This window comes from Urocitellus parryii, chromosome 9 (genome assembly GCF_045843805.1).
Source record: "Urocitellus parryii isolate mUroPar1 chromosome 9, mUroPar1.hap1, whole genome shotgun sequence".
Lineage (NCBI taxonomy): Eukaryota > Metazoa > Chordata > Mammalia > Rodentia > Sciuridae > Urocitellus > Urocitellus parryii.
The window spans coordinates 116,422,603-116,447,936 of record NC_135539.1 but is presented as its reverse complement, the minus strand read 5'-3'; the positions used below and the strand labels follow the sequence as shown (position 1 = coordinate 116,447,936).

At 50.3% G+C, this 25,334-nt stretch overlaps 2 protein-coding genes across 2 annotated transcripts in view; both read right to left on the bottom strand.

Moving 5' to 3' along the window:
* Tnni1 (troponin I1, slow skeletal type) overlaps nt 1-25,334 on the bottom strand; it is a 112,507-nt gene that overhangs the window by 31,607 nt on the left and 55,566 nt on the right. The gene's annotated exons all lie outside the window — the stretch shown is intronic.
* On the bottom strand, nt 8,807-12,039 carry Phlda3 (pleckstrin homology like domain family A member 3). Its single transcript, XM_026397173.2, has 2 exons — nt 11,256-12,039; nt 8,807-9,459 (listed from the first exon to the last, which is right to left on the bottom strand). The coding sequence occupies exon 1, from the start codon at nt 11,695-11,697 to the stop codon at nt 11,320-11,322; it is 378 nt and encodes a 125-aa protein (XP_026252958.1). The 5' UTR covers nt 11,698-12,039; the 3' UTR covers nt 8,807-9,459; nt 11,256-11,319.

Here is a 25,334-nt window from a genome sequence, read left to right as displayed (position 1 = left end):
GTCAGGAGAATGTGAACCTTAGCTAGAGGGGAAACAGCCAGTAAACCTAGCAGATGCCAATGGAAGTCTGGAGGGCCCAAGATTGGGAGGTGGTCATGACCAGGGGTAAGGGAAGAACCCTGGGATGGCTTCCTGGAGGAGGGGTCTGGATTAGTTGTCTTTTGCTGTATAACAAACAGGCACAGACTTAGTGGGCTTCAAACAACACATACTTAGGATCTGAGAGTTTCTGTGGTCAGGAATCCAGGCATGCTCATCTGAGTCCTCTGCCCCAGGGTCCCTCGCCAAGCCACAGTTAAGTGTCAGCCTGGAGTGAGATCACCCCTGAAGGCTGGACTGAGGAGGCACCTCCTGGAAACCTACGTGGCTATGGGTAGGGCGCAGTTTCTCATGAGCTGCTGGCAGGACGCAACCCTCGGTTCCTGACCATGTGGACCCTCCCACCATGGCTTGTGCTTCATCAGAATGAGTCAGAAACCCCCCAGCACAGCAAATAAGAAAAGAAAGAATCAAAGAAGAGTCAGGACGAGCAAGAGGGAAATCACCATCGTGTGGAGCCTCGCTGTAGAGGCGACATCTATCCACAATAGGTTGGAGGCAAGTCACTAGGTCAGTCTACTCTTTCAGGAGGGCGTGCACAAGGACATGACTCCAGGAGGCAGAGATCATCAGAGGGCAAGGTGGCCAAATTAGAGTCTGACTGTCCCCATGACTCCAGAACTGAGTCTCCGAGGAGCAGCTGGAGTGAGTCAGGTAAGGGCAGGGACAGAAATCATGGAGGTCTATAGGGAGACCAGAACAGGAAGGGTAGCCACAGCAGAGCTGGCCTATGGAACTCAGCGCTGCACACAGCCCGGGATCTGCTCTTTACCTCATGCTCTGTCTTGTGTCCTTGACCTTATGTATACAGTATTCCTAGAAAGAGGGAAGATTACAGTTCCTAGTTGACAATTATAAAAACCAAGGCCCAAACCAGTAAGAGTGTGGCCAGAAGCCAATTGCCTGGATAGGTATTGGGGGGGGGGCTCCCTTTTCCAGGGCATATTTGGATACAGGCAGGATCTGACAAAGACAATCACAAAAGACAAGCTGCGGTCCAAAGAAGACACAGGAAATAGAGGCAGTAGGTTGCCTTGTTGCCAGATGGCACTACCCAAGACTCTGGCACAGAGGCCAAGTGATGTATTTGAGCTTGCAGGGTGTGTGTGTGTGTGTGTGTGTGTGTGTGTGTGTGTGTGTGTGAGAGAGAGAGAGAGAGAGAGAGAGAGAGAGAGAGAGAGAGATCAGAAGGGCCTCTTCAATAAAACTCCACCAAGCACCTGGGCCCTAAACCCCAGGGACCCAGATGGCATTCTTAGTTTCCCTACACGCTGACCTCTTAATGAACGTCACTGTGAGAGATCATTGAGCTTCATTCCCTTGAGTCGGCAGCTTCAGAATCACTGTGGGGACTTACTAAAAACACAGTTGGCTGGGCCAGCTCCAGAGGCTCAGCTTCAGTCAAGTTCGAGGAGGACGGGGGTTTTGTGTTTTCCTTAAACACCCAGGAGCTCCCGCCCTTCCACTGTGTGGTAGAAAGTACAGATCAGCTTCCTTGTTGGACCAGTGAGGAGAATGAAGGCTGAAAATCAGGGACTTGCCCAAGGTCATAGAGCTACGTAGTGGCTTCGGCTGAATGAGGACCCAGAAGTGCTATCTTTTTTTTTTTTTTTTTTTAAAGAGAGAGAGAGAGAGAGAGAAAATTTTTTAATATTTATTTTTTAGTTCTCGGCGGACACAACATCTTTGTTTGTTGGTATGTGATGCTGAGGATCGAACCCGGGCCGCATGCCTGCCAGGCGAGCGCGCTACCGCTTGAGCCACATCCCCAGCCCCCCACTGGCGTTTCTACTGAGAGTCACTTAGAGGTCCTCTCAGTGCATTTACCCCTGACTCTATACCTGCCTGATTTCTTTTAGCCTCCACTTCTTTGTGGTTGCCAGGGGCTCCAGGAACCCAGACCATGTCCGCCCACATACAGAAGACACTCCTGGGAGCCAATAAGCCCTAATACGTTTCACACGTGCATGCATGCACTTGTGAGCACACTCATGATTCACATGCACAACTTCACATTCATTCTTCCCACAAGTGTTTACTGAGCATCTACTCACTCCATACCAGCCAAGCCATGAGCTGAGAATCTATCAGAGAACATGCAGGGAAGCAGGGCCCTTCCAGTCTAGGGCAATAAATCAGTAAATCAGAGCTGATTCCAGCAGCAGGGCTCTGCCCAGGCCCAGAAGCCACTGAGCAAAGGAGTAGGTTCTTGGCTGCTTGCCCTGTGCAGGCGGGAGTTCTGTGGGCTTTGGAGCTGGGGCTCAGGAGGCACAGTGCAAGGCAATATGGGCCCAGGGCTTCTTTCTAGATTTTCTGGTGCTTTTTCTGTTGACAGTATCTCAGCCCTGCAGTGAGCACTGGCAGTGGGCACCAGAAGCAAATAGGATGGCAGACTAGCTGGTGAGCACTCAGGTTCCCTCCAGAGGCCAGGGAGAAAGCTGGGCACATCCTCTCCCTACACTCCCAGTGGGGCCAGAAGCATGCACAACAGAGGGCCTTGGATGGGAACACTTGTCTTTCTAATTGCATACTGGTGTTAGATCAGGGACCCTGATTCAATAATGGGGGGTACACTTCACTCCCCAGAGTCTGAGATTTACTATCACTAAACATCAGAAAATATTCTCTCGAGGGCTGTTGTGATAATACAATGAGGTTACACCTGAGGGTCTTTAATCACAGACTAGGGTAGAACACAGGAGTGGTGACAAAGATTACAAGACTGAAGGTGAAGGACAGGGTAGGGCCTCTCACACACCTTGCAGGGAGGTGCCTATGTTTTGTCCACTGGAGAAATCCACTATTACAGGCAGGTGGAACCCACAAGGGGGACCATCCAGGCTGCAAGAAACATTAATTTTTTGTGTGTGCCTATTTGGAAGTGGGGTGAGCACAGAGGGCCTTGAAGTCTATTGGAATATATAGCTGAAAACTCCAAACCCCAGTCCTGACCACCCAGTCAAGTATAATTGATGGATGTTGCTGGCTCCTGGGAGCTGCTTCCTGAGCAGCTCCGTCTGTTTGTGTTGTCTTGGTTAGCGTGGAGGCCCCCCTGCCTCTCAACAGGACTCCACAGGGCCAAACTTGCGCCTTCTCCTGGCTTGGTCAGCAACATGGGCTGTGAACTCTGTTGCACAACTTGCCCTCTCTTCCCTGGCAGGAGATGGGGGCAGGGGGTGTTGCGTGCAAGGCCAGTAGAATGGAACTATTGGAATGGAGCCTGGTGAACGCTGGTGTGAGATAACCACAGTGCAGGGCCCGCTGCTGACCAAGGAATCTTTTTTTTTTTTTCTCTAATATTTTTAGTTGTAGATGGACACAATACCTTTATTTAGGTTTTGTTTGATTGTTTGTTTGTTTTTATGTGGTGCTGGGGATGGAACCCAGTGCCTCATGCATGCTAGGCAAGGGCTTTACCACTGAGCCACAACCCCAGCCCTGACCAAGGAATCTTGATGAACCATGCCTGCTCTTACCAGGAGACTCAGAGGTCAAGAGAAGGACATAGGATCCTGAGCCAGGGTGTCTGAATCCATCTGTCTGGGACTGGGGGCCGGGTTGGGGAGGGACAGAGGTAGTCTCAGATAAATGCTTTAACTTCTCTGAGCATCAGCTTCACCCTCTCTGTAAGAAGAGGAGACTTATCTTGAAGGGAGGTAAGTCTGAAATTTAGACCACACTCCATGGACTCTAGGGATTGGTATTAGGTAAAAGCACCAGGTAAGTGCTACTAATTTGAGTTGTTAATTACATGCAGTTTTCTAAATAGGGATTAGGCAAAGCAAGGTTGCTGGGAGGATTATTATACTGCTATAAAAACAAACACTGAGTGTTCGCTATCTGTGTGCTTTATCTGCTTTACAGGCATTCTCAATTAGTTCTCACAATGATCCTAGAAAGTTGGGCCATTACCATCCTTGTTTTAACAGGGTGCCAAGCACAGGGCCAGTGTGAGACACAGGGAAGATTCACACTCAGAGCTGTGATTTGAGTTTTCCACTGCTGCTGGAATGCCTCCACGTGGTGACGTAAGGTGCTGAGGTACCTGCCCTGAAGTGGGTGCTTACAGACTGGACTCAGTCTCATCCTTGCCTCCCATCCCCATTTCTATTCCCACCACTGGCCTTCCAGCCCTCGATACCTCAACTCCTACCTGACTTCCTGGCTCCAGGGCTCTCTCTTCTGCTTCCTAATGGACCAGACCAACCTCAGTCCTGCTCTCTGATGGGGACCTGATCGTTACACTCCAATTATTATCCTGAGGACATAACCAGAAACTTGATTATACAAGTGGTCATCTCTGCCTTATATGAGAAAAAATGAAAAGGATATGAGTGCCCAACCATGAAGGATTGTATTGTTGAATAGATAATAGTAAATATAATAAGAATAAACACACAGACATTAAAAAAAAAAACTATTAATGGTATTGCCCCATAACCAAAATACACTGATTCATCAAGAACCAGAATAGAATAGAATACAAACAACATGACCCCATTATGAAATGCAATTACATATTATATTTTTTATATTATATATTTGCATATAAATAAATGTAGAGAGAGGAGCTGGGGAATGTAGCTCAGTGATAGAGTTCTTACCTAGCACACTCGAGGCCCTGGTTTTGATCCCCAGCACTGCAAGAAAGAAAGAAGTATAGCAGATGGAAATGCAAAGATGAGCCCCAAGATATAAGAATATGCAAGTACATTTGCTGTCTTCTTTATAATTTTCTTAACTTTCACATTTTTTCTTCAATAAATATGATAAAAATAAAGGGGTGTGTGTGTATGTGTGTGTGTGTGTGTGTGTGTGTGTGTGTGTGTGTTTGCAGCAGAGCTTTGCAATGGTTCCCCTCTTGTAGAGAGAAGCCCAGCCCCGGGCCAGCACTCAGTATGCTCCAGGCCATCTCCTCTAAGCTCAGCTGTGATGCTCCTGGATCTATGAAGACCTCTTTAAGTTTCCTGTTTGAGTGTTTGAGTCACCTCAGCTTTTCCAGACCTGTCACCTTTGTTCAGGAGATTTCTTCCACCTGGAATGTCCTCCCACCACCACGACAGCCAGCATCCTCTCCTCCCCTCAGAGACCCCCTTAAATAAATGTACCCTGCATGCCCCTGCCAGCCCTTTCTCCTGTATCTTTCCCTTGCTGCCCTCTGTCTCAGTGAACTTGAGCGCTCCTTGAGGCCAGGATCTTGGCAGGATTAACTCTATCTGGGTGGTAAACAAGGACTAAGGTTAAGCTGGACTCTGAAATGTATATGGAGCTCAGGAGAAGCCCCCAAGCTGATTAGAAAGCCCCAGAGAGGCAACCAGCTGGCTTTCTTCCCTGCAGCCGGGACCTCTGTCCCTCCTCTAAGATGGCAGGAGACACTGATAGTGCCTGGGTCGGGGCTGGCTGATGCTCTGGGCCATACCCTATAGCCCATAGTCTTGGACTCTGCCATGACCCCCTCAACAGGACTTAGTGCTGGGGCAGAAGAGGAGTTGGTGACTAACGTTCCAGTTTGTCCAGGATTGAGGGCTTTGCAGGATGTGGAAATTCAGTGCTAAAACAAGAGAATCCCCCTCCCTAGCCCACAGCCATTTTCCTTCTTTGGGTCTCAGTTTCTTAAGGTAAAGCATGGAGCCTTAGTAATAGCAACTACGGCACAGAGTGTTGGAGTGCTAAGTGATTTAACATTGTACACATACTTGTACAGCTCTTGGATCAATGCCTAGCACAGAGTCAACATATAGTGTTTGCCATTATTATGATTAAGATTCTACTGTGTGCCAGATACTCTAAGGCACCAGAATACACACATAACAAACCTAAGAACAGAGCAGTCTAGTGGCACAGGCAGACATGTAAACGAGTGACTGCGATGCAGCGTAATTGATAGAGGAGGAAGAGCCACACATAGGAGGCAGCAGGAGCTCCAGCTGGCCTGTAGACCGGGCAGTCATGGAAGGCTTCTCAGAGGCACTGGCATGACAGAACGCCAAGCTACCAATAAGAAAATGTGTAGGAAGAGTGCGGGGTGCCCGCCTGGCAGTGTGAGGCAGCCTTCACTATTCCTGGGGTGGGAACAGTTGCAGGCAGGAGATCAGAGCATGGGGTGTGTGGAGAGAAACACCAGAGAGAAAGCAGGCACTGTTGGGGAGCTTGGCCTTCCGGCATTGCAGGGAGGAAACCACTGGCAATTTTAGCGGAGCGTGAACTGCATCCTGCATGGATCACGTTGGTTGGACCGTGGAAGGCAGACTGGAGCAGGAGGCTCGAGGATATTGAGCCAGGGTTCTCTATGCAGCCACAGGCAGCTTGGCACCCAGCCAGGCACAGTCTTGCCAGGGTCCTTGTTACATGGGCCCAGTGGGACAGCTGCCACAATGCCTGCACATCTGCCCTAGATTTCCAGGTGACAGCCCACCCTGCCCAGTAGATCTGTTCTGACTCCTTCCTGCTGCAATCCCAGCTCCCGGACTCTCATCTAGCTCTTCACATTCGGCTCCATTCTCAGCCTTGCAACAGGCTCACTCTTGCCAAAGCCTCAGCTCCCAACCCCAGCTCACCCTGACCAGACCAAGCCCGTCCCTTCTTCCCTCGGCCTCCCCACCCCACCCCACCGAGGTGGACTCCCATTTGCTCGGCTGAGACTTGCCCTGTCTCATTTTCCCATTGATGACTCATGTATCGGGTGGGGGTGAGGCCAGGGCTGCCAGGGCAGGGGGAAAGTTGGTGGCAACAGCCCCTCCCTGGACTTACAGCGTCCTCCAGCCCAACTGAGCAAAGTTTTTCCATCTCCTGCAAATCAGCTGGCACCATCAGAGCCTGTTTGTACCCCCCCCCAAAGGGGACTTGACCCTACTCTGCGGTCCAGCCAAGCATTCATAGGGTAAAGGTCTTTGCTGCTTTGAAATTCAGAGTTACAAAATTCAAAGCAGTGAAGACACCCCTGAACCCAGAAAGCAGGGTGCTCCCCTCCCTATCAGAGAGACAATGATTCCCTAAAGAGGTCACCATTCTTTTTTAAAAACCTGGCTTGGGAACCTCAGACCTCTGTGCTCTCAGGGCTTTTAGAATCCTCAAGAAGCCCCAGTTCTAGTGCTAAATGACCATTCATTACAACAGCCCCAGCCTACATTGTTGTGTCCTGGAAGTTAACTGCATTCCGAGGTCTATGGAGGGTCTCATAGCAATGCACTTAAGAGGGCCTGGGACTCTCCTAGTCAGGGAGAAACTGAAGCTGCTTTGAACAAGAACCAAAGCCTTCCTGGGAACCAACAGGGCTAAGCGTTCCAAAAAAGTAAGGAGCGCCAGAAACTGGCCTGCCTGCCCTTTCACCCTCCACCTGCCCTCTGCCCTGACACCCACCACACTAGCTATGCCCCTCACTGCCCTTTGCAGCCAAGCTCCCAGAATAAGCCTTCCCAACTCTGCTAAGGCCAACACAGTGAGAGACAGAGGACACATAACCAGGCACCCTCTTAGCTCCCTGTGGCCAGCTCCATTGGTACCATCTGGCATTGATTTATCATCCCACTGGGCTCTGGCTCCTGGGGATAGGGATTGCATGGTACCTTTTTGCTTCTACATCCTCAGTGCAGAGCAGAGTGCCTGTACCATTAGAGGCATTTCGTTTGCTGAGTAATTGTCTTGTTATCCCAAACCTTCACAACACTCCCATTGCTGAGCGCCTGGATAACTCTTTCCTTTGTACCTCAATCCCTTCCATCAGTCACCCTTGTGTTTGGTTGAAAGAGTAAAGATTCTGCTTTAGCAATGGCTGCTTTATAGGGAGATGAAGCAGCTCACCCTTTCCCAGTGAAGTAGCTTGAATAGAGAGAGGGTGGCAGCCTCCTTCCTTCTTAGTACTGATGGGGATGATATGGAAGGTGATGCTTATCTGCCATGATGAGATTCAGTTATCCACAGGTGGTTGGACAACTTGATGACATATAAAGTGGGACATTAAAAAGTTCCTTTGTAAATTGTAAATTCATGTTCAGTTGTGAACTTCAGTTCACATCTCAGATGAGCAAGATGCTCCTGAGGACTGAGGGACTGGGACAGGGGGACTGATTGATTGGCAGATAGAGGAAATCTGAAGGAAAACAAAACAGGTTGGAAGCACAAAGAGGTTAGCAAAGACTTCACAGTGTTGAAGGGGGTCACTCAGCCTTCTTGCTCCTTCCAGAGGCTCTGGAGTAGGCCACTGTTCCACCCCAGAAGGTCAGACATGATGAAAGATGGAGGAAAGGAAGAAGAGTAGACTGTTGGCTATAATGTGGAGAGCATTGGTGCAGGGGAGGGGGTGACTTAACTAGCAATTCTGTATCTCTCAGGGCAGCTACTTGCATTTCAGTGTCCCCCATGTTGAAATTATTTCTTTTAAGCCACCCAACAAGGAACACTCATTTACTGTATAGATGCATAAGCCTGAGGATGTAAAGGGCAAGGGGTTAAGTTCTGCCCAGAAATCTGAGCCATCTTCCAGGATGGAAGGGGCAAGGTAACCTTCTATAGAAGAAGCATCTATAGGTTCAGAATTAGATAACATCTCTCAGTCACACTGAGGCCCCTTATTCCTAGAGCCACTAAGGCATGTCCCCTACCAGGCTAGAGATTTCTAAATGGATTATGGATTGGGAAAGTGTGGTGGAGGCAGAGACCTTCCAAGCTCTGGGTCTTTGTGGGCAAAGAATTCACTCAGCAAACAGTGTGGTTATTACCCTTTGTGGGACATCTTCATTTCCAAATACGCATGAAATGGTAATGGCCAAACCCCCACCCCACCCCCACCACCTCCAGGCCTAGCACCACAGTGGGGTGAAGATGGGTAGAGGTGGAGGAAGAAGTGTGCAAAGAGAGGGCCTGGAGGGTGGGGGTCCCAAAAGGACCTAAGCAGCAGGAGACCCCCAGGTATGGGCCTCAGGCCCAGCATCTCCCTCTCCTTGAGATGAGTCCAGAGGCTGTCCAAGGATGGTTTGTTCTCTGGACACTAGGCTGGCCTCCTGAGTCCTGTGGAGTTGGCCAAGCACCCCATGGGGGACTGCCTTCCCCAGGGCCTGGGGCAAAGCCAGGGGCTAACAGCAGTCTGCAGAACCAAAGGCAGGATCACAGTGGGGAGGGCTTCGATGCCAACTCTCTGCCGTCACATGTGAGGCTAGAAGACCCTGAGCTGGGCATTTCCTGCCAGTCCAGGCATCCAGGATCTGAATCTTCATCCTCAGCCCCGGGGCAGGGGGAGGCTTCTGTCCTCTTCCCCTCGCTCTGTCCACTCCTTCAGTTCCAATGCCTCCTCCACGGTCCATGGCACCTGCTTCACCACATGAAGCACAGTCAGGCTCCCACCAGCCAATGGGGGCAAGGAAGCTGGAGAGAAAGAACAGTGGTTAGGACAGAGGCAACCTGGAGTAGAGAATCTTCTAGGAGCTGAGTGTATCACACCAGACCCTCTCACCCTTTTCCATACCAGGACAAGCAGAAAAATAATACAGCAGTCCCTAGTTACCCACAGGGTGGTTCCAGGGCACCCCATGAATACCCTAATCTGATGTTCAAGTCTTTTATATAAAATGGCATGGTTTAGCATAGGATCTATGCATACCTCCTATATATATTACTTGTAATAGTTACTATACTGTTAAGCTTATATAGTTGTTATACTGTATTGTTTGGGAAATACTGACCTCAAAAAAAGTCTTATGTTCAATATAACATAATTTTTATCCAGCTATTTTGGATTCTGAGTTGGTTGAATCTGGATGCAGTCCTCCTGGATACAGAGCTGACTGTGCTCAGTGGAATCCGCCCCTCCCCCCACAGACCACCTCTTCCTAGGCCTGAGGGATCAATGTAGACCCATTAGAGTACAGCAGGTCTGTCTTACACCCAGCCTCCCTTCCAGCCTTGTGTCCAACCCTCACTATAGCGTGGGAGGGAGTTAACAGGAGGATCAAAGGGGCCATGACACTAGATGGGGCCCCAGGTTCCTGGGACTCTCTACTTGTTGAAACCAGAGAAAATGCAGGGCGAGGCACCTGAGGTATTATGGGGGGTGGAGTGGAGATGGGGGGACATAGGTTTCTACCTCAGAAGTTAGCCGAGAGTGGTATAAACCCTTCCCCGACCCTGTTCCCAGTTCCCACAGGGAGGGAGTGGCATCTGGGGAAGAGGGCATGGGGCTGAGTGCCAAGCTTCTAGGTTCTATTCCTGGTCCCTCCCCTGAGCCTTCCTGACCACAAATCAGCCCTCCATCCTCTGTCCTACTGCTCAAGGAGGATTAAGACATCACAAATAACAACTCATGACCCCATCCTGTACCCACCAGCCAGTCATCCTCCTCAGTGCCCTGTCCCTCTTGTCAGCTTTCACTCCATTGGCCTGGTCAGGCCTGGCTGGTTCTTGGTTAGACAGGTGGACAGACAGGCACATCCCCTGGGCATCAGTGGCCTGGCCTTGGCCTGCCTACCCCTTCCTCTGGCTCTCCTGTTCTCCCAAACACACAGCCCCAGGCCCCAAACCCAGCCTCCAGAAAGGATAGTTGGACCCTCAGGCCAGCCAGGCAAGGCCTCCTCTGAGGACCCACCTTGGAAGCAGGGACTCCTTGGTTTTGGTTCTAATCCCTGAATTTGTTAACTTTGTCAACCAAAGGATATGCCTTTCTGCCTCAAGTCAATGCTCAAACTCTGTGACAAGCTTCAATCTAGCAGAAGGAAAGTGGGTTTCTGCTTCTCATCCCCAACCTCAGATTACCCCAGGTCCCAGAAAGCCAAAATCCAGGAGCTCTATGGGGTGGTGGATGGGAGGGTGCACTCCCTGCAGGGGCCCAGCTCCCTGAAGGGAATGTGCAGGCCAATGTCCCTTCATATAAGTCAGAGCTACCTGTGGGGAGGCCCATTCCATTTGTCCCTGCTCCCTCTCAGATACCTAGGTTCATGACCCTCCTGCGTGGCACAGCAGGGGAAAGGCCAATTGTGCTTGGTTGGCCACCACCCACTAGGCCGCCCAATCTCAGACTCCTGAGCTCCTATTCTCTGTTGGCCCCAGGAACCTTCCCTAGGATTGTCCGGTTTTGAAGTTGAGTGCTGGTCCTTGATTCTTTCGGTAGGGGATAGAGGAGGGGGGAGGGAAGGAGAGAAAGAGGGCTCAGTCTCCTAGGATCTTACCTGGCATGACCTCTGGGCACCGTGGTGGTGGGGAGCATGACGGTAAAATGGTATGCCTGGTGGTTTAGGACACCAGGGTCCCGGTCCCCAGACTCTGCCGGGCCCGCACAGTCTGGATGGCCTGCTGGTTCTTGAACTTGACCAGGCCCAGGGTGATCTGCGCGTTCCAGCCGGGGTCTTCAAGGGGGCAGCGGAAGTCGATCTCACCGCCACCCTCGGTCACTAGTGTGAAGTAGATGTGGCGCCCGGTGCTCTCCACGCACTCCACGGCCTTGATGCGGGCGAAGCTGAGCTCCTTGGGCCGGCCACCGGTGCCCTTGGCCTCGAAGAGCTGCAGCCCGCGATCGGTGAGCACGCAGCGCTTGCGCTTCCACAGCTGCAGCAGCCCGCCACTGCGCTTCTCCAGCACGCCCTCCTTGAGCACTGTCGCCGCCGCCGTCATGGGCACTCCGGGGTTCCCAGAACGCTAGAGGCTGCGGCGGGCGCGGCGCCCCTCCCGGCTCTGCAGCGCCGGATTCTGGCCCCACGGCCGGCTGGCAGTGCGCCCAGCCCACCTGAGTCCGCACCGCGGTCCTCGGACACGACCGCGCCGGCAGCGCGTGCGGTCGTCCCCGCCTGCCGCTCGCTTCAACCAGCTCGGGTTCCTCCGCACCGAGCGGTCCCGCCGCGCCGCTGCCCAGTGCGCTGAGCCTCCCGGGTCCGTAAGCCCCACCGCCCGCCGGTCCGCTCGCTCGCTCGCTCCTCTGGGCTCTGTCTGTGCGCTGGGCGGCAGCTCGCGGGATGTGTCCTTACATGTTCCGCCGCTCGCCTCCTGCGCCGCCCGCCCCGCATTCCTGCCCCGCCGGCCCTCCCCTCCCCGCTGCGCACCCGCCCCGGCAGGGCCCCGGGGGGCGGGGCTCCGCCACACTCTGCAGGCACTGGGCGCCGGGCGGGGAGGACCGGGACCCAGCGGGGGCGCTTACCCAACAGTCCAAGCCTTCTGGCCCGCCGTCTGCCGCTTCTTGGAATCACAGCCCCCCAGGCCTTGGACAGAGGAGAAGAGGCGGGAGAGAGGGGAAGGAGCGTCTTCTAGATGAACGGTCACTGCTTGCGAGGGGGTGGGTTTGCTCAGCTGGCGCATTGTGGCACCGCTCGCACAGTGGGCGTCAGACAGCTGCTGGATGCTTTCCAGGCCGCGGGAGTTCTGGCCTATTGCCTCAGCCAGGAGCCCCTGTTGGGTTCCTCCCCTATCGACAGATTTCCTCCCCCATGACAGATTTAATGATACTTAATAATGGCAGAGAGAAGATCTCTCTCCCCCGTGCGGGCCCTAGAGAGGCTGTGCATAGCTGTCCACTGCCTGGACGGCCCACCTTCTCTGCTGCTGGGAGACCTGTAGAGAGTTGCCAGTGCGAACTGGGGAGAGGTGAGCTGAGATCAATCAAAGCCTCTCTGTCGTGGCTGACAGCGATCTGGGGATGTCATTGCTTGCAGTCCTCTCCCTGGCATGTACTTGGAGGTGGCAGGTGCTCAACCCCACGACCCTTGATGCCTTGGCGTAGTCAGTCTGCTCCGGCCTAGGGGCTTCCTCCCTACAGAGTCTCTCTCCCCTGTCCCCTATCCCAAGAGAATGGACGTCTCTCTGGACACTGAAGAGGGAGGGATGTGGAGGGAAAAGGCTTCTTTCCCTTTTCTGCCTAGGAGTGTTATTGTGTGAAGACCAGCGGTCTGCCCAGTGGGGTACAAACCTCCCTCTTCCCCACACCCTAGTGTGGCAATTCCCTTAAAGTCCTTCCACTTCCTCATCTGTCAAATGGAAGGATTAATTTCTTCTCGTCTCATGGGGCTGTTGTGATGAATAAGCTACAGAACATTTCTGAAAGGCTAGAACAAGCCCCAGCAGCTGTGATTCCTTCCCTCTGTTACCTTTCCTTTGGACAGGGTGGAGAGACTGGCTTAGGCCAGGTGCTGCAAAATGGCTCCCTGAGTTCTCCTATGACCCATCTTGGTCAGCTCCTCCAGGCCAAAGTTCTTAAGAGCCTATTCATCGACATGTTAATGATAGATTGTTATGGGAATAATGATACATAATAATGGCAGAGAGGAGACCTCTTTGCACCACACCCTGTGTTTCTGTCATGCCCCGTGAGCAGAAACTAACGGGCACAGGGAGGGTCCAGTTGTGGGCCAGGGGTGCTGTCTCCTTCCAGGGTCTGGAAAAAGGCAGAAATCAGCCTCCCAGACACAGCCCCGTGCACATGGCATGCACACACAAACCACTAACTACTGACTCCCAGAATGCCCCTCGAGGAGAGGGAATAGACATAAGAGAAGCAAACAAGATAGGTGTCTCCTAAGACCCAGAGAACAGCAGCAGAAGAGCTTGAAGTGGCCACAGCCCTGTCTGCCAGCATGCCCTCCCTGGCTCTCTTCTCCCCGACTCCTCCACAGGAATTTCCTGAATGCACCAACCTGACAGAGTCCTACCATGACCCAAAGTTCTGTCCTTGAGGAAATGGGCTAGACACCAGGCTGTACCACTAACTCTCCCATCTCTATAAGTTCCCCCTGTCCTGGCACTGGGCCTGGGTCTCGTTTATGTTCTCTCCAGTTTCAAGTTAATTCACCATACACAGGTTTTTAAAGTTTACAGAATCCTAGCACATGTTTTAGATCCTTATGACAGAAAAGTATTATTATTGTGCCCATTTTTCTGATGATAAAAAATCAGACCCAGAAAGGACAAGCCACCTAAACGGGGTCACACCATTCTGTAATGGTAAAGCCAGGATGAGACTGTGTGGTGGCTAACAGGACTCAGAGCCATACTGCCTCTACTAGAGGCATGATATTGGATATGACTCAGTCATCCATGTTTCCCTCCTCAGCTGCTGGGTGGAAGGCTGCTAGATTTTTAGACACAGAAGGGGGGAAGGTGGGGAGCTAGAGGGCTGGGGAGCTAGAGGGCGGGGGGCTGTAGATCAGTGGCAGAGTGCTTGCCTAGAATGCATAAGGCCCTGGGTTCCATCGCTATCACAGCAAAAACAAAACAACAATAACAACAAAAAATCAGGAACATGGAATAGCAAGAGTGAGTGGGCAAAGAGGAGACCCTAAGGGGAAACTCAGCCAGTACACTCTAATGCTGGAAGCGTCATTGCCAACTAAACACACAGTTCCCAGCAACACCACAACTTCCTAATGGCCTGAGTAGACCCTTGGAACCTGGGAGTCTTGTCCTCTAGTCTCATGACCTCTTGGGACAAGGGAAGATGACTCATCCCCTAAAACTGGCATCTTGCCTGGTAGCCTCTTCTGGGAGACTCTCAGGCCCAAGCTGGATTACTGGGCTATCAGAAGATCAAGAAGATTTCAAAGGCCAGGGGAACAGGGTGCAGAGGGGGCGGTGCTGTGCCACCACCCAGCCAGGGTATTCCTAGCTCCACGGAGCTCCAACAGGAGCTGCAGCCTAGCCTTCTTGGGCCACTGGGCTGGGGCAGTGCAGGGGGCCCGGGAGATTCTTACTCAATTCTTATTGACTTGTTGATTATATATCAGACAGATGGACAGAATGTACCCTGGTAACAACCCAAAGCTGACTCCTCCCTCTGCCCACCCCAAAGGGAAAACTGATCTGCATTGTCAGTCCAAGTCCAGCTGGAACAGGCTAGACTCTAAAATGGCCCCAGGGAAGAGTGTACTGGAAATGGTTCTAGCTAGATCTCAGCCACCCCACCCTGCATGGGGAGGAGGGAGACTTGTAGAGTAGAAGAGAAAAAAAGATGGGAAGAAGGTGAGATCGAGATTAGGATGGAACACAGAGAGATGCACAAAGTCACACAGTTTTCATTTTCGAGAACATTTACTTAATATAAATTATGTTTCAGGATAATAAATTATCAAACAAAATGAAGAAAGAGCATTGAAGGTAATTTTATTAATGAATTTGAATGTAGATTAACACTAAAAAACACAAAACCAAAGCAATATGATATGGCTCCTTTTGCTAAAAATCTACCAGAGTCTTCTCACCTAACTCCGAGGAAAGCAACTGGGAGTGATATCACTGCAAGTCCCTCTAGGACCTGCCTGTTGCTTTCTGGCCTCACCTCCTACACCCTATCCCCACTCCACCCCTGCCCCCACTGCAGCCACCCATCTCTGGCACCACCCCTGACAAGGCAGACCTCCTCCGGGCCTTTGCACCTGCCGTTGTCAGCGCCTGGACCACTCTCCCACACCGCCACCTGGTTCACTTCCCAGTTTACTTCTTCACCTCACTCAGTTCTTTGTTCAGATATGACTTTCTGTGCAAGATGTCACCCAACACCCTGCTTCGAACCTCAACCCTCCTCTAGACACAGACACACACTCTGTCTCCTCCCTGCTTGATTTTTGTCAATAAAATATATTGTCATCTACAATTCCATCTTTCCCTATTTATTATCTACCTCCTCTTGTAGGCTCTGTGGTGACAGGGATTTTATCTGTTTTCTTCACCTCTGTAGCTCCAACACCTAAAATGTTGCCTGGTACACAGTAGGACTTCAATAAATAACTATTGAATGAGTAAATGAATTGGTAATGGACCTGACTCAGATTGGGAGGTGGAAAAGGATAATGCAATAGTTTTCTCTTCTTTCATTATGGAGAGTCAATAAATGCTATCTAGATCTAACCAACTAATCAAGGGGTCTATTATTTATAACAATAATGGAAACCAAAGATGGTTACAGGAGACTGTTCTGTTTAATATGATAATGGTGGATGGGACATTATGCATTTGTCGAAGCCCACACAGCTGTGCAACATCTAGAGTAAACATAAGCTTGGCTCAGTGACACATGCCTGTGATCCCAGCCACTCAGGAGGCTGAAGCATGAGGATCACAAGTTAGAGGCCAGCCTGGGCAAATTGGCAAAACCATGTCTCAAAATAAATAAAATTTAAAAAAAGATAAAAAGGCCTGGGAATGTAGCTCATGGTAAAGTGCCTCTGGGTTCAATCTCCTGTACCATAAGGGGTGGGGGGGGGAAGGAGTAAAAATAATCTGTAGATTTTAGTTAAAAATAAATATATCAGGTTGTGGCTCGGTGGCAGAGCACTTGCCTTGCACATGTGAGGCACTGGGTTCAATCCTCAGCACCACATAAAAATGAATAAACAAAATAAAGATATTGCATCCATCTATAACTAAAAAATTTTTTTTTAAAATAAATAAATGTATCAATATTTATTTATTTACTTACTTATACTGGGGATTGAACTCATGGGCACTCAACCTCTGCACCATATCCTGAGCCCTATTTCATGTTTTATTTAGAGACAGGGTCTCCCTGAGTTGCTTAGGGCCTTGCTAAGTTGCCGAGGCTGGCTCTGAACTCATTATCCTCTTGTCTCAGCCTCCTGGAGCCACTGGAATCATAGGCATGTGCCATTCTTAATTGTAACAAATGAACAACACTAATGCAAGATATTAACATAGACAACTTCAGTTGGGGACGAGGTATGTGGGAATGCTGTACTATCTGCTCAATTTTTCTACAAATCTAAAACTATTACCAAAATTAAGTGTATTAATTCTATAATTAACAATGTAGTCTTCTGGGCAAGGGTGAAGAGAGAAGATAGAGACATATATTTATTTATTTATGATTCATCATTCTGTAGTACTTGAATATTCTTAATCTTACACCAGCATTGCTTCTTTAAAACACCTAGTTAGGTGCATAGCACATCCATATTCATGAAAAGGAGTAGTTGAAAATAATAAAACAATCTATAAGTCTTAATAGGGAGAGGTGTCTGGAATAGATGGTTTTGTGGGAAATATTTCAGTATAGTAAAAGTAGTATAACCCACATGAGCAAAAGTCCACCTCTGTTATAAGGTTATATCTAGAAGGATTCACACCAATATGTGGTCTACAACATATGCATACATCTACATGCTTGGATAGCATACTCATGTCACTCAAGGTGGCTGCTGCCAAGGACCAGGCGGCCACAGAGCAGCCTGGTGTCCAAGGGAAGAAATCAGCTCTGTTCTCAGCAGGGAGGCGCATCCAGCATCACCCCGCCCAACAACGCTCTGCCCGCCTCAGCACCTTGGGGTCTTCTTTCACCCAAAAAGAACAAAGGCCTTTCCATTGTATGGAACACAGTTTTTAAGACATTTGAAACTTTTTACTGTAGTTACAGATCAAATTATTTTATTTTTTTATTGCAAATCTTAGTGTGCAAGAGCTGATTCTAAAGCAGGGTTCAAGCTCATGCATAGGTGGGGGCACAGCTATGTCCCAGGCTGGCTGGGTGCTGGGTCTGCGTGCAGGCTGCGCCAGTGGACACACTATCTGCTCATGAGCAGGAAACAACCTGACCTCCTGCAGGGACCCAGCACCTGTCAGGAGCCAGAGCCCGGAGAAGGAGATGATTTGCTCAATAAAGGAGTGCCTGCCTGCCACAAAAATAAAATAAAATAAAATGAGCTCACATACATTACATACATTTTTTAAATAAAATTTAAAACATGGGGGCTGACTTGCCAGTAAGGGTTGATTTAGGGATGTAAATGGCAGTTGCTGGCCTCAGGCATTCGTGACATTCCCCTAGGAGGGCATGGCAGAGCCTCCTGGGTGTGGGGTAAAGGCTTCGGAGCAAGCAGACCCCAGGGCTGACCCTCTCCCATCCACAGTGCTTTCCCCCATCCCCAACCTCAGGAAACACAGAAAGGGGCAGGTTCTCCCACTGACCCTTGGATACCTGCTCCCCTGTCCCCTGGCAAGTGGGCTTGGAAGGTTTACACAGGGTACCAGGCCAGGAAGAGACTATGTGGTGTAGACAAGTGCTTCTTAGACCCTACTATGCAAACGTCCCCTGGGGATTGTGTAAATGCAGATTCTGATTTGGTAGGTCTGGGTAGGACCTAGGATTCTGCATTTCTAGTAGATTCTGTGGAACACCGTTGCAGCTAGTCCATATACTTTCGATAAGAAGACTCTTGAGCAGTGTTTCTCAAAATGTCATCTGGGACCAGCAGCATTAAAAATGCAAACTCTAGGCTCCACCCCAACTTACTGAGTCAGAAACCCTGGCTTTGGGACCCAATGATCTGTGCCTTAACAAGCCCTCGAGGTGACAATGAGGCACATGCACATGTGCAAACCGCTAATGTAGGGGAAGGAACACTCAGCTAGGAGACCGGACACCACAACATAGCCCCAGTTCAGTGACACGTTGGACAGTCACTTCTGAGTTCCAACCTCCGTTTCCTCACCTGCAAAAGGGAGACTTGTAAAGCTTTATCTTGAAAATTTAGTACAGATTTCCAGGAAAGCCTGGCTAGTTCATGGGCAGGGAGGCAGCTACAAAACCCCACACACAGCCAAGAAAAGAGGCACATTGCTACTCCCTCTTTAGCTGATTCCACGTTCCAGATTCATCAGGCCAGGTAGCCCCTCCTCCACAAATAGGGCCAGAGAATGGAGAATGGGTCTGCTCCCAGCCCTGCTCCGCCCCTCCCTCTCCCAGCTTGCTCACCACCCTCCAGTCCACAGGTCCCTCCCAGTTCTCCCCTCCCAGCCCCCAGCTGACCTCTCCCTCAGACTCCTCCTGATCTACCTGCACCCCTTTGATGTACTGCCCTTTGTTCCAAGGCTTTGGGGTTTCCTCCATTCTCTGTTTTTCTAAAAACCAACCCAGGTTTCAAGTCTCTAATGACTTGAGTTTTATGGGCACCATTGCGACAGACCTCAAGTGGGCAGCAACCCTGCAGCCAACCCGCCCAGGCTTGCTCCCGGGCCTGGCTCTCTCCGTGGAAATCCCCTCCCACGCTCAGCCCTTTAATCACTTTCCAGCCCAATAACTTTCCTGATTCACCAGGGATCCCTTTCGTCTTGAGAGCGCCCACTGCCCTCTCTGATGGGGCTGAGTCTGGACTTGAAGGCATTTGATCCCAGCTTGGGGCTGACGGAGATTGGATTTGTGGGCTCGGGGGTTTCAGGCTGGGGCCTGCAAACTTTTCCCATTTCCCATGCCATCTTGGCATCTGGGTCACCATGTTGTTGGAGCAAAGGGGCTGCCTCAGAATGACCCTCAGAAACATTGGACCAAGGAGCAAGAACACCAGAAAGAAACTGATTGACACCCAGAGAACCAGGGGCCTTCACCTACCTGCCAGGAGGCATGCAATCCTCTGCACAGAGCTGCTTTCTGTTCTCTCTCTCTCTCTCTCTCTCTCTCTCTCTCTCTCTCTCTCTCTCTCTCTTTCTCTCCCTCTCCAGTATTGGGGAGGAAACCAAAGCCTCAAGCATGCTAGGCAAGCTGTCTCTATCACTGAGTTTCATTCCTAGTTCTTGAGATACAGCTCTCCAAGTCGCCTAGGCTGGTGTAGAACTTGGGATCCTACTTCTTTGTCCTCCCGAGTTGCTGGGATTATAGGCATGCATCACTACCCCTAGCTTCTTTTCTTTTAGTAATAATAATACGTGTTAAATGCAAGTAATACAGTCATGTGTCACTTAACAAGAGAGACATTCTGAAAACTGAGTTATTACATGAGTCTGTCATTATGCCAGCATCAGCATGTACACGGTACAGGTTGATCACTGATACAGCCCCTCAATGCAATTGGAAGCCACTGTAAACATGAGATGCATGAGAGCTCTTCGGGCAAAACATGGCATACTGTTTTACATAAACTTTTTTTTAAATAAGTAGAAAGAATACACTCTAAAATAACAATTAAAAGTATAGTATATGGGCTGGGGATATAGCTCAGTTGGTAGAGTGCTTGCCTTGCATGCACAAGGTCTTGGGTTCAATCCCCAGCACCACAGGGGAAAAAAAAAAGTATGATATAGTAAATATGTAAACCAGTAATGTATTTGTCATTATCAGGTAGTACATACTGCACTGACTTGTATATGCTACACTCTTTACATGCATAGGTTTGTTTACACCAGCATTGCCACAAATACGTGAGGAACGCAGTGTGCACAACACTGTGATAACTTGGCATCAAAACTAGGCAACAGGAATTTGCAACTCCATAATAATCCTGAGACCACTGTCTGCTATGTTCCAACATTGACTGACAGGTCACTTGGCATATGACCACTTGAATGAATTTTTACTGACAAAGATTCAAAATGTGACAAAATGTGTCTTCTCACCATCCTTCTGGTCCCCTCCAGTCCCAGAGCCAATGCTGTGGATCTTACCAGACGGTTGTCTTTAAGTTTCACCCATTTGCACCCAGAACCATATAAAGCAATATTCTAATTGGTAATGTGATGATTGGTGGGAAGATTCGCAAGTCCCCTTCCAGCTTTGACATTTCTACACCGGAGTGTGGCTTTTCCCACTCTTCTTAAAGAACAAACCTTCATAGGATCACCCTAAAATTACAGGGGTGGAGGGAGAAAAATGAAAGAAAGGAGAACAGTGTCGGTGTCAACAACAGGTGATTATGAATATTCTTCCTGCCTCTGAGGTTCAAATGTTTCATAGTGAGAATTATGAATTTTCATGAATGTTACATTTATAATAAGGAAATTCCTATGCAGTGTCATTGCCAAGATTAGCAGAGAAGGAGGCTGTGAGTTGTCCATCCTGAGACCAAAGACAAGGAGGAATTTAACAGGTGGCTCAAGGTGGAGGCAGAGAGCAGGCTCACAGCACATTCGTGGATATGATGGACAAAGATGTGATCCACAGATAGGAACTTTGTAGCACGTGTGCATTAAGTGTTCTGTGAGCCAGGCTCTGGACTAAACTCTAGGTGAATGGGTGAATAAGAGTTCTCTTCATGGAAACTGGTAAAACAGGGCACAAAACACTCCCGCCTACTGAAGAGGGTCACAGAAGTAAGTATTAGAGCTTTGACAGCCCACAATCCTGACTAGAAATATGGTCTCCCAGGACTGGACTGTCTATCTAAAATGACATCCCGTGTCATGGTTGATGCTGGTATGCTTATTAGCACGGGCTAGGTTATGCTCTACTAATGAACTCCCCTAGACCCAACAGCTTAGCCCAGTGAAGGCCACACCACTCATCTTACGTTCCCAGCTCAGGCTGTCTGGGAGGTTCTGCTCATTGCGTCACAGATTCAGGCTGATGAAGGTGCCACCCTGTCTGCAAGGCAGAAAGGGAAGTAAAGACTTACCTGGTGGCTCTTAAAGGGTTCTGTACCGATGAGACATAAATTGCTTTGATCTCAATTTAGACACCAGAGCAAGCCACATGGTATGTATGTATGTCCTACTGCCAGGGAGGAGGAGAAATGTAACCTAACCATGTGCCCAGAAGATAGTGGATATCCGAGAACAGCCCTAAAGGAACAGACAGTGTGGCTACCATGGGACTGTAGGTGTCCCAGAAGACAAGACCACAGGGACTCCTCTTCACTCCTCTTATAGGGAGCAATATCCCCCCACCCCACCCCGTGGCCCGGACCGAGTCCTTGAGCCCTCTGGGGAGGTCAGGCTGCATCAGGGTGGGATTGCAGAAGGTTCAGGGGCAAATACTTCAGAAAACCATCAAGGTCTTGCATGTGCCTGGAAAAGGCACACTGAGGGCAGCATTCGCCATAATCGGCTTCCTGAATTTTCATGGCCTTTGGGGTGAGTCGTCCTAGGCCCATAAACTCAGAACATCAGAGTCGGGCAGGTCCCCAGGAGCCTGGCTGCTCCCGTGTGGTCCCAGGATCGCGGCATCAGCACACCGTCCCCTGGGAGCTCAGGAGACACATCCAGTCTCAGGCCCCACCCCAACTACTGAATTAGAATCTGCATTTTACAAGATCCTCAAGAGATGTGTGGGCACATTGCAATTTGAGGAGCACTTCCCTAGAACGCACTGAGGCCAGCATTTTCATTTCACCAATGAGGAGCTGACACCCAGAGGAGAGGAGGCCGGCCCAAAGTCACACAGCTGGTTCCAATCCTGACTCCACCACTTGCCAGTGGCTTTGAGTAAGTCACTTAAATATTCACTGATTCTCAGTTCCCTCTGTGGTGTTAAAGTGTGCCAAAACCACCTCCTAGAGCTTACGTGGGCTTCAAATAAGATAGCAATTAGAGTATGTGCTTAATAAACATTAGCTAGTACTATGGCCCTAGCTCACTGTACTAAGGCCTCCCCTCCCCTCCCTCCCAGTTTCTTTCAGCGTCAGGTATACCGCAGTACAAGGATAAGACCTGACCCAGCTGCCTACGTGCACATCCTGCTCTGCCATTGGACTTCAAGCTAGTTTCTGAATTATTCTTTGGTTCCTGTTTTACTTTGATTAAACCTGCCCCATAGGATTAGTGTGAGGATCTAATGAATTAAACTATTTCAGGCCTTTGAACAGTGTGGCAGAGTAAACCCATGAGACAATGGACTAATGTTCCAAAATTTCCAAATGAAGGAGGCAAGGGTGGGGGACTAGTGGCCCAGGCAGGTCTTTCCCAGGGGAAGCTGCTTCTGCTTTGCCGGGTCTAGGTATTACAAGCCCCCAGGACCTACTCCCTGCTTTCTTTTCTTTCCTTTAATGCTGGGGATGGAACCCAGGACCTCATGCCTGTAAGACAAGTGCTATTCCCCTGAGCTACATCCACAGCACCCCAAGTCTCCTCTTTCTTCCTCAGCTGATGAGGAACCACTGAAAGGCCAGGGAATGTTGGTGCCGAAGAGGGGCAGACTCAAGCAGGAGGGCAGGTGTCTGCCAGTCTCTGAAGAACCATCACAAAGGAAAGGAACTGCACCTATTCAGGATGACTCAAAGGGACAGAAACAGGAATGTGTTAATTAGGCTTTCAATGCTGTTACCAAAATACCTGAAGAGAACAAGTTAGAGGACAAAAAGTTTACTTTGATTCAGAGTTTCAGAGGTTCAGTCTATGGTTGGCCAACTCCATTGCTCTGTGCCCAAGAGCGCGGTGGAGAGAAACAGAGAAAGAAAGGGGAAGGGGTCAGAGGGAAGATGAGCCCTTCCGGGGCACAACCCACCGACCCACTTACTCAAGCCAGGCCCCACCTTCCTACAATTACAGTGAGTCCATTCAAACTAGGGTGGACTTATTAGGTTATAGTTCTCATAATCTAATCATTTCATCTCTGAACATTCTTGCATTAAGACGGAAGCTTTGGGGGGATACCTCATAGTCACACCATAACAAGGAAGTTCCAGGAAGTCTTCTCAAATCATTGAAAAGTGTTCAGAGGCACCTCCAGTGGGGCACTAGGATGAGCAGCTCAGGGTTGCCCTAGGAGGCCCCAGTTATAGGGTGAAGGTCTCCCAGGCTGTGGAGCAGGGCTAGTCCATATATCCCCAGGCCTGACTGGTCTTGAGTATCAGAATCACCCGAGGAGCTTTTCAAATACAGATTCCCAGTCACCACCCAGGCCAACCTGATCAGAATCTCTAGGTGTAGGGCTGAGAATCCATTTTAAAAACCTCTCCCTCAATGATCCTCATAAAAAGGGGGTGGGTTTGAAGGCTGGGCCAGGGGATGAGTGGGAGGGAGCCAGAACCATACAGCATTGATCTGAAAGTTCCTCCCTGATCAGCTGACCACCGCCACCTTCACTGAAAGCAAATCTAGGGACCTGGCCTTCCTGGGTTTCTGCCCCTCCCAAAAAGTTGCTAGGCGCTAGATTCGGGGATCACCCATACATCTAACAACACATCTATCCCCACCCTTCCTTCAACTCTGTCTTTACCCTGCAGTCTGGCTCGGTCTGAGATTCTTGTCCCTCCTCAGCCTCTCGGTGACCCAAAGAGATTGCTAAGGGTCTTGGAGGAAGTGGCTGGCTGAGCCTGCCTGGTATCAGGAGGAGCCACTCTTTCTCACAGCACCCTAAAAGCCCAGGGCCACTTCTGTGCTGGACTCCCACCATGCATTCACCTGGGGGCGCCCCGGACCGACTCTGCTCAAAGCGCAGAAAGGGGAAAGGCAATACCTGAATGGACATAAAGATCCTTGCTCACCCGCTTCCTTGGTCAATCCCACAGGTTGGGGCACCACCCGGCGCTTTTAGCGCACAAATCCGCCCAGGGAGAAGCTAGCATGGGGGTTACAAGCGTAAGCTGTGTCGCAGGAGCAAGGGTCCTAGGGACCCGCGGAGAGAGGAAGAGGGTATGGCGGCGCAGAAGGGGCGCGCCTGCCTTTTGCCCTGACCTCACAGCACCACCTTGTGTCTCCTAGCACGGTGCCTGCGATTCCAGGCCCTCTCCGCGCGGGTGCACCCGTCTCCGGGAGCCTCCCGCCCTGTCCTGTGGGCGTTTCCCCGCCTGTCTCGCAGCCCCCTGCTTTTATTTCCCAAGAAGTGTGTGCCGACCACGGCTCTTTCTTTGTCGCGGCTTGCCCAGGACGACTTGTGATCCCGCAGCGGGAAGACCCTAGTAGCAGGGCCGGGAGCTCGGTGCGGTGCTGGGGTGCAGGGAGGAGCGCCCGCGCGGCCGGCAGAGGGCAGCCTGTCTCCAGCTTTGGGCCCCAAAGGCTCCTTCCTAGCCGTTTCGTGGGTCGCTCCCCAAACAGGAGGACCTACTTGTATTTGTGGAACCATCCATTCTCCTCCCTACATAAACCTCCCCCAGCATCTCCCCGGAAGACATACCCTGTGCTGGATAGAGGGGCTACAAAGGTGAGAGAGACCTTGACCCGACCTGGGGAGCTAACTGTCAGTGCCCACGCCCACCAGCCATCTCCTCTGATCTCTGGCACTTTCACCTGGAGCCTTGCCTTTCCCACTGCTGCACCATCCATGGATCCTATACAAATATAGGTCCCTTCTGGGTGCTGAGGGTTGTCAAGGCCACTGCTGGATGGGTCATCTGAATACTAAGCAGAGGAGGCCTTGTTAAAGCATCTGCTTTTGGTTTTGAATATTCAGTGTGGACACATTTCCCAAAAGGGCTGAAGTAAAAAATCCAGCAGAAAAGCATCACATAGTTATCTGTAAAACAGGCGAACATTACAACCCGCCAGAGAAGCCTATTTCCAAAGAGTCTGGCCTTTCATGGGAAGTGGCTGTGGGGACCTGAACAATACAAGTTTACAGAAGTAAGCTTTCGAGCTTTGACACGAAGTTACCTCTGGCTGAGTTCCCTCTC

Coding starts and splice junctions, on each gene's coding strand:
- Phlda3 (XM_026397173.2), bottom strand. CDS start 11,697: ATGACGGCGGCGGCGACAGTGCTCAAGGAGGGCGTGCTGGAGAAGCGC.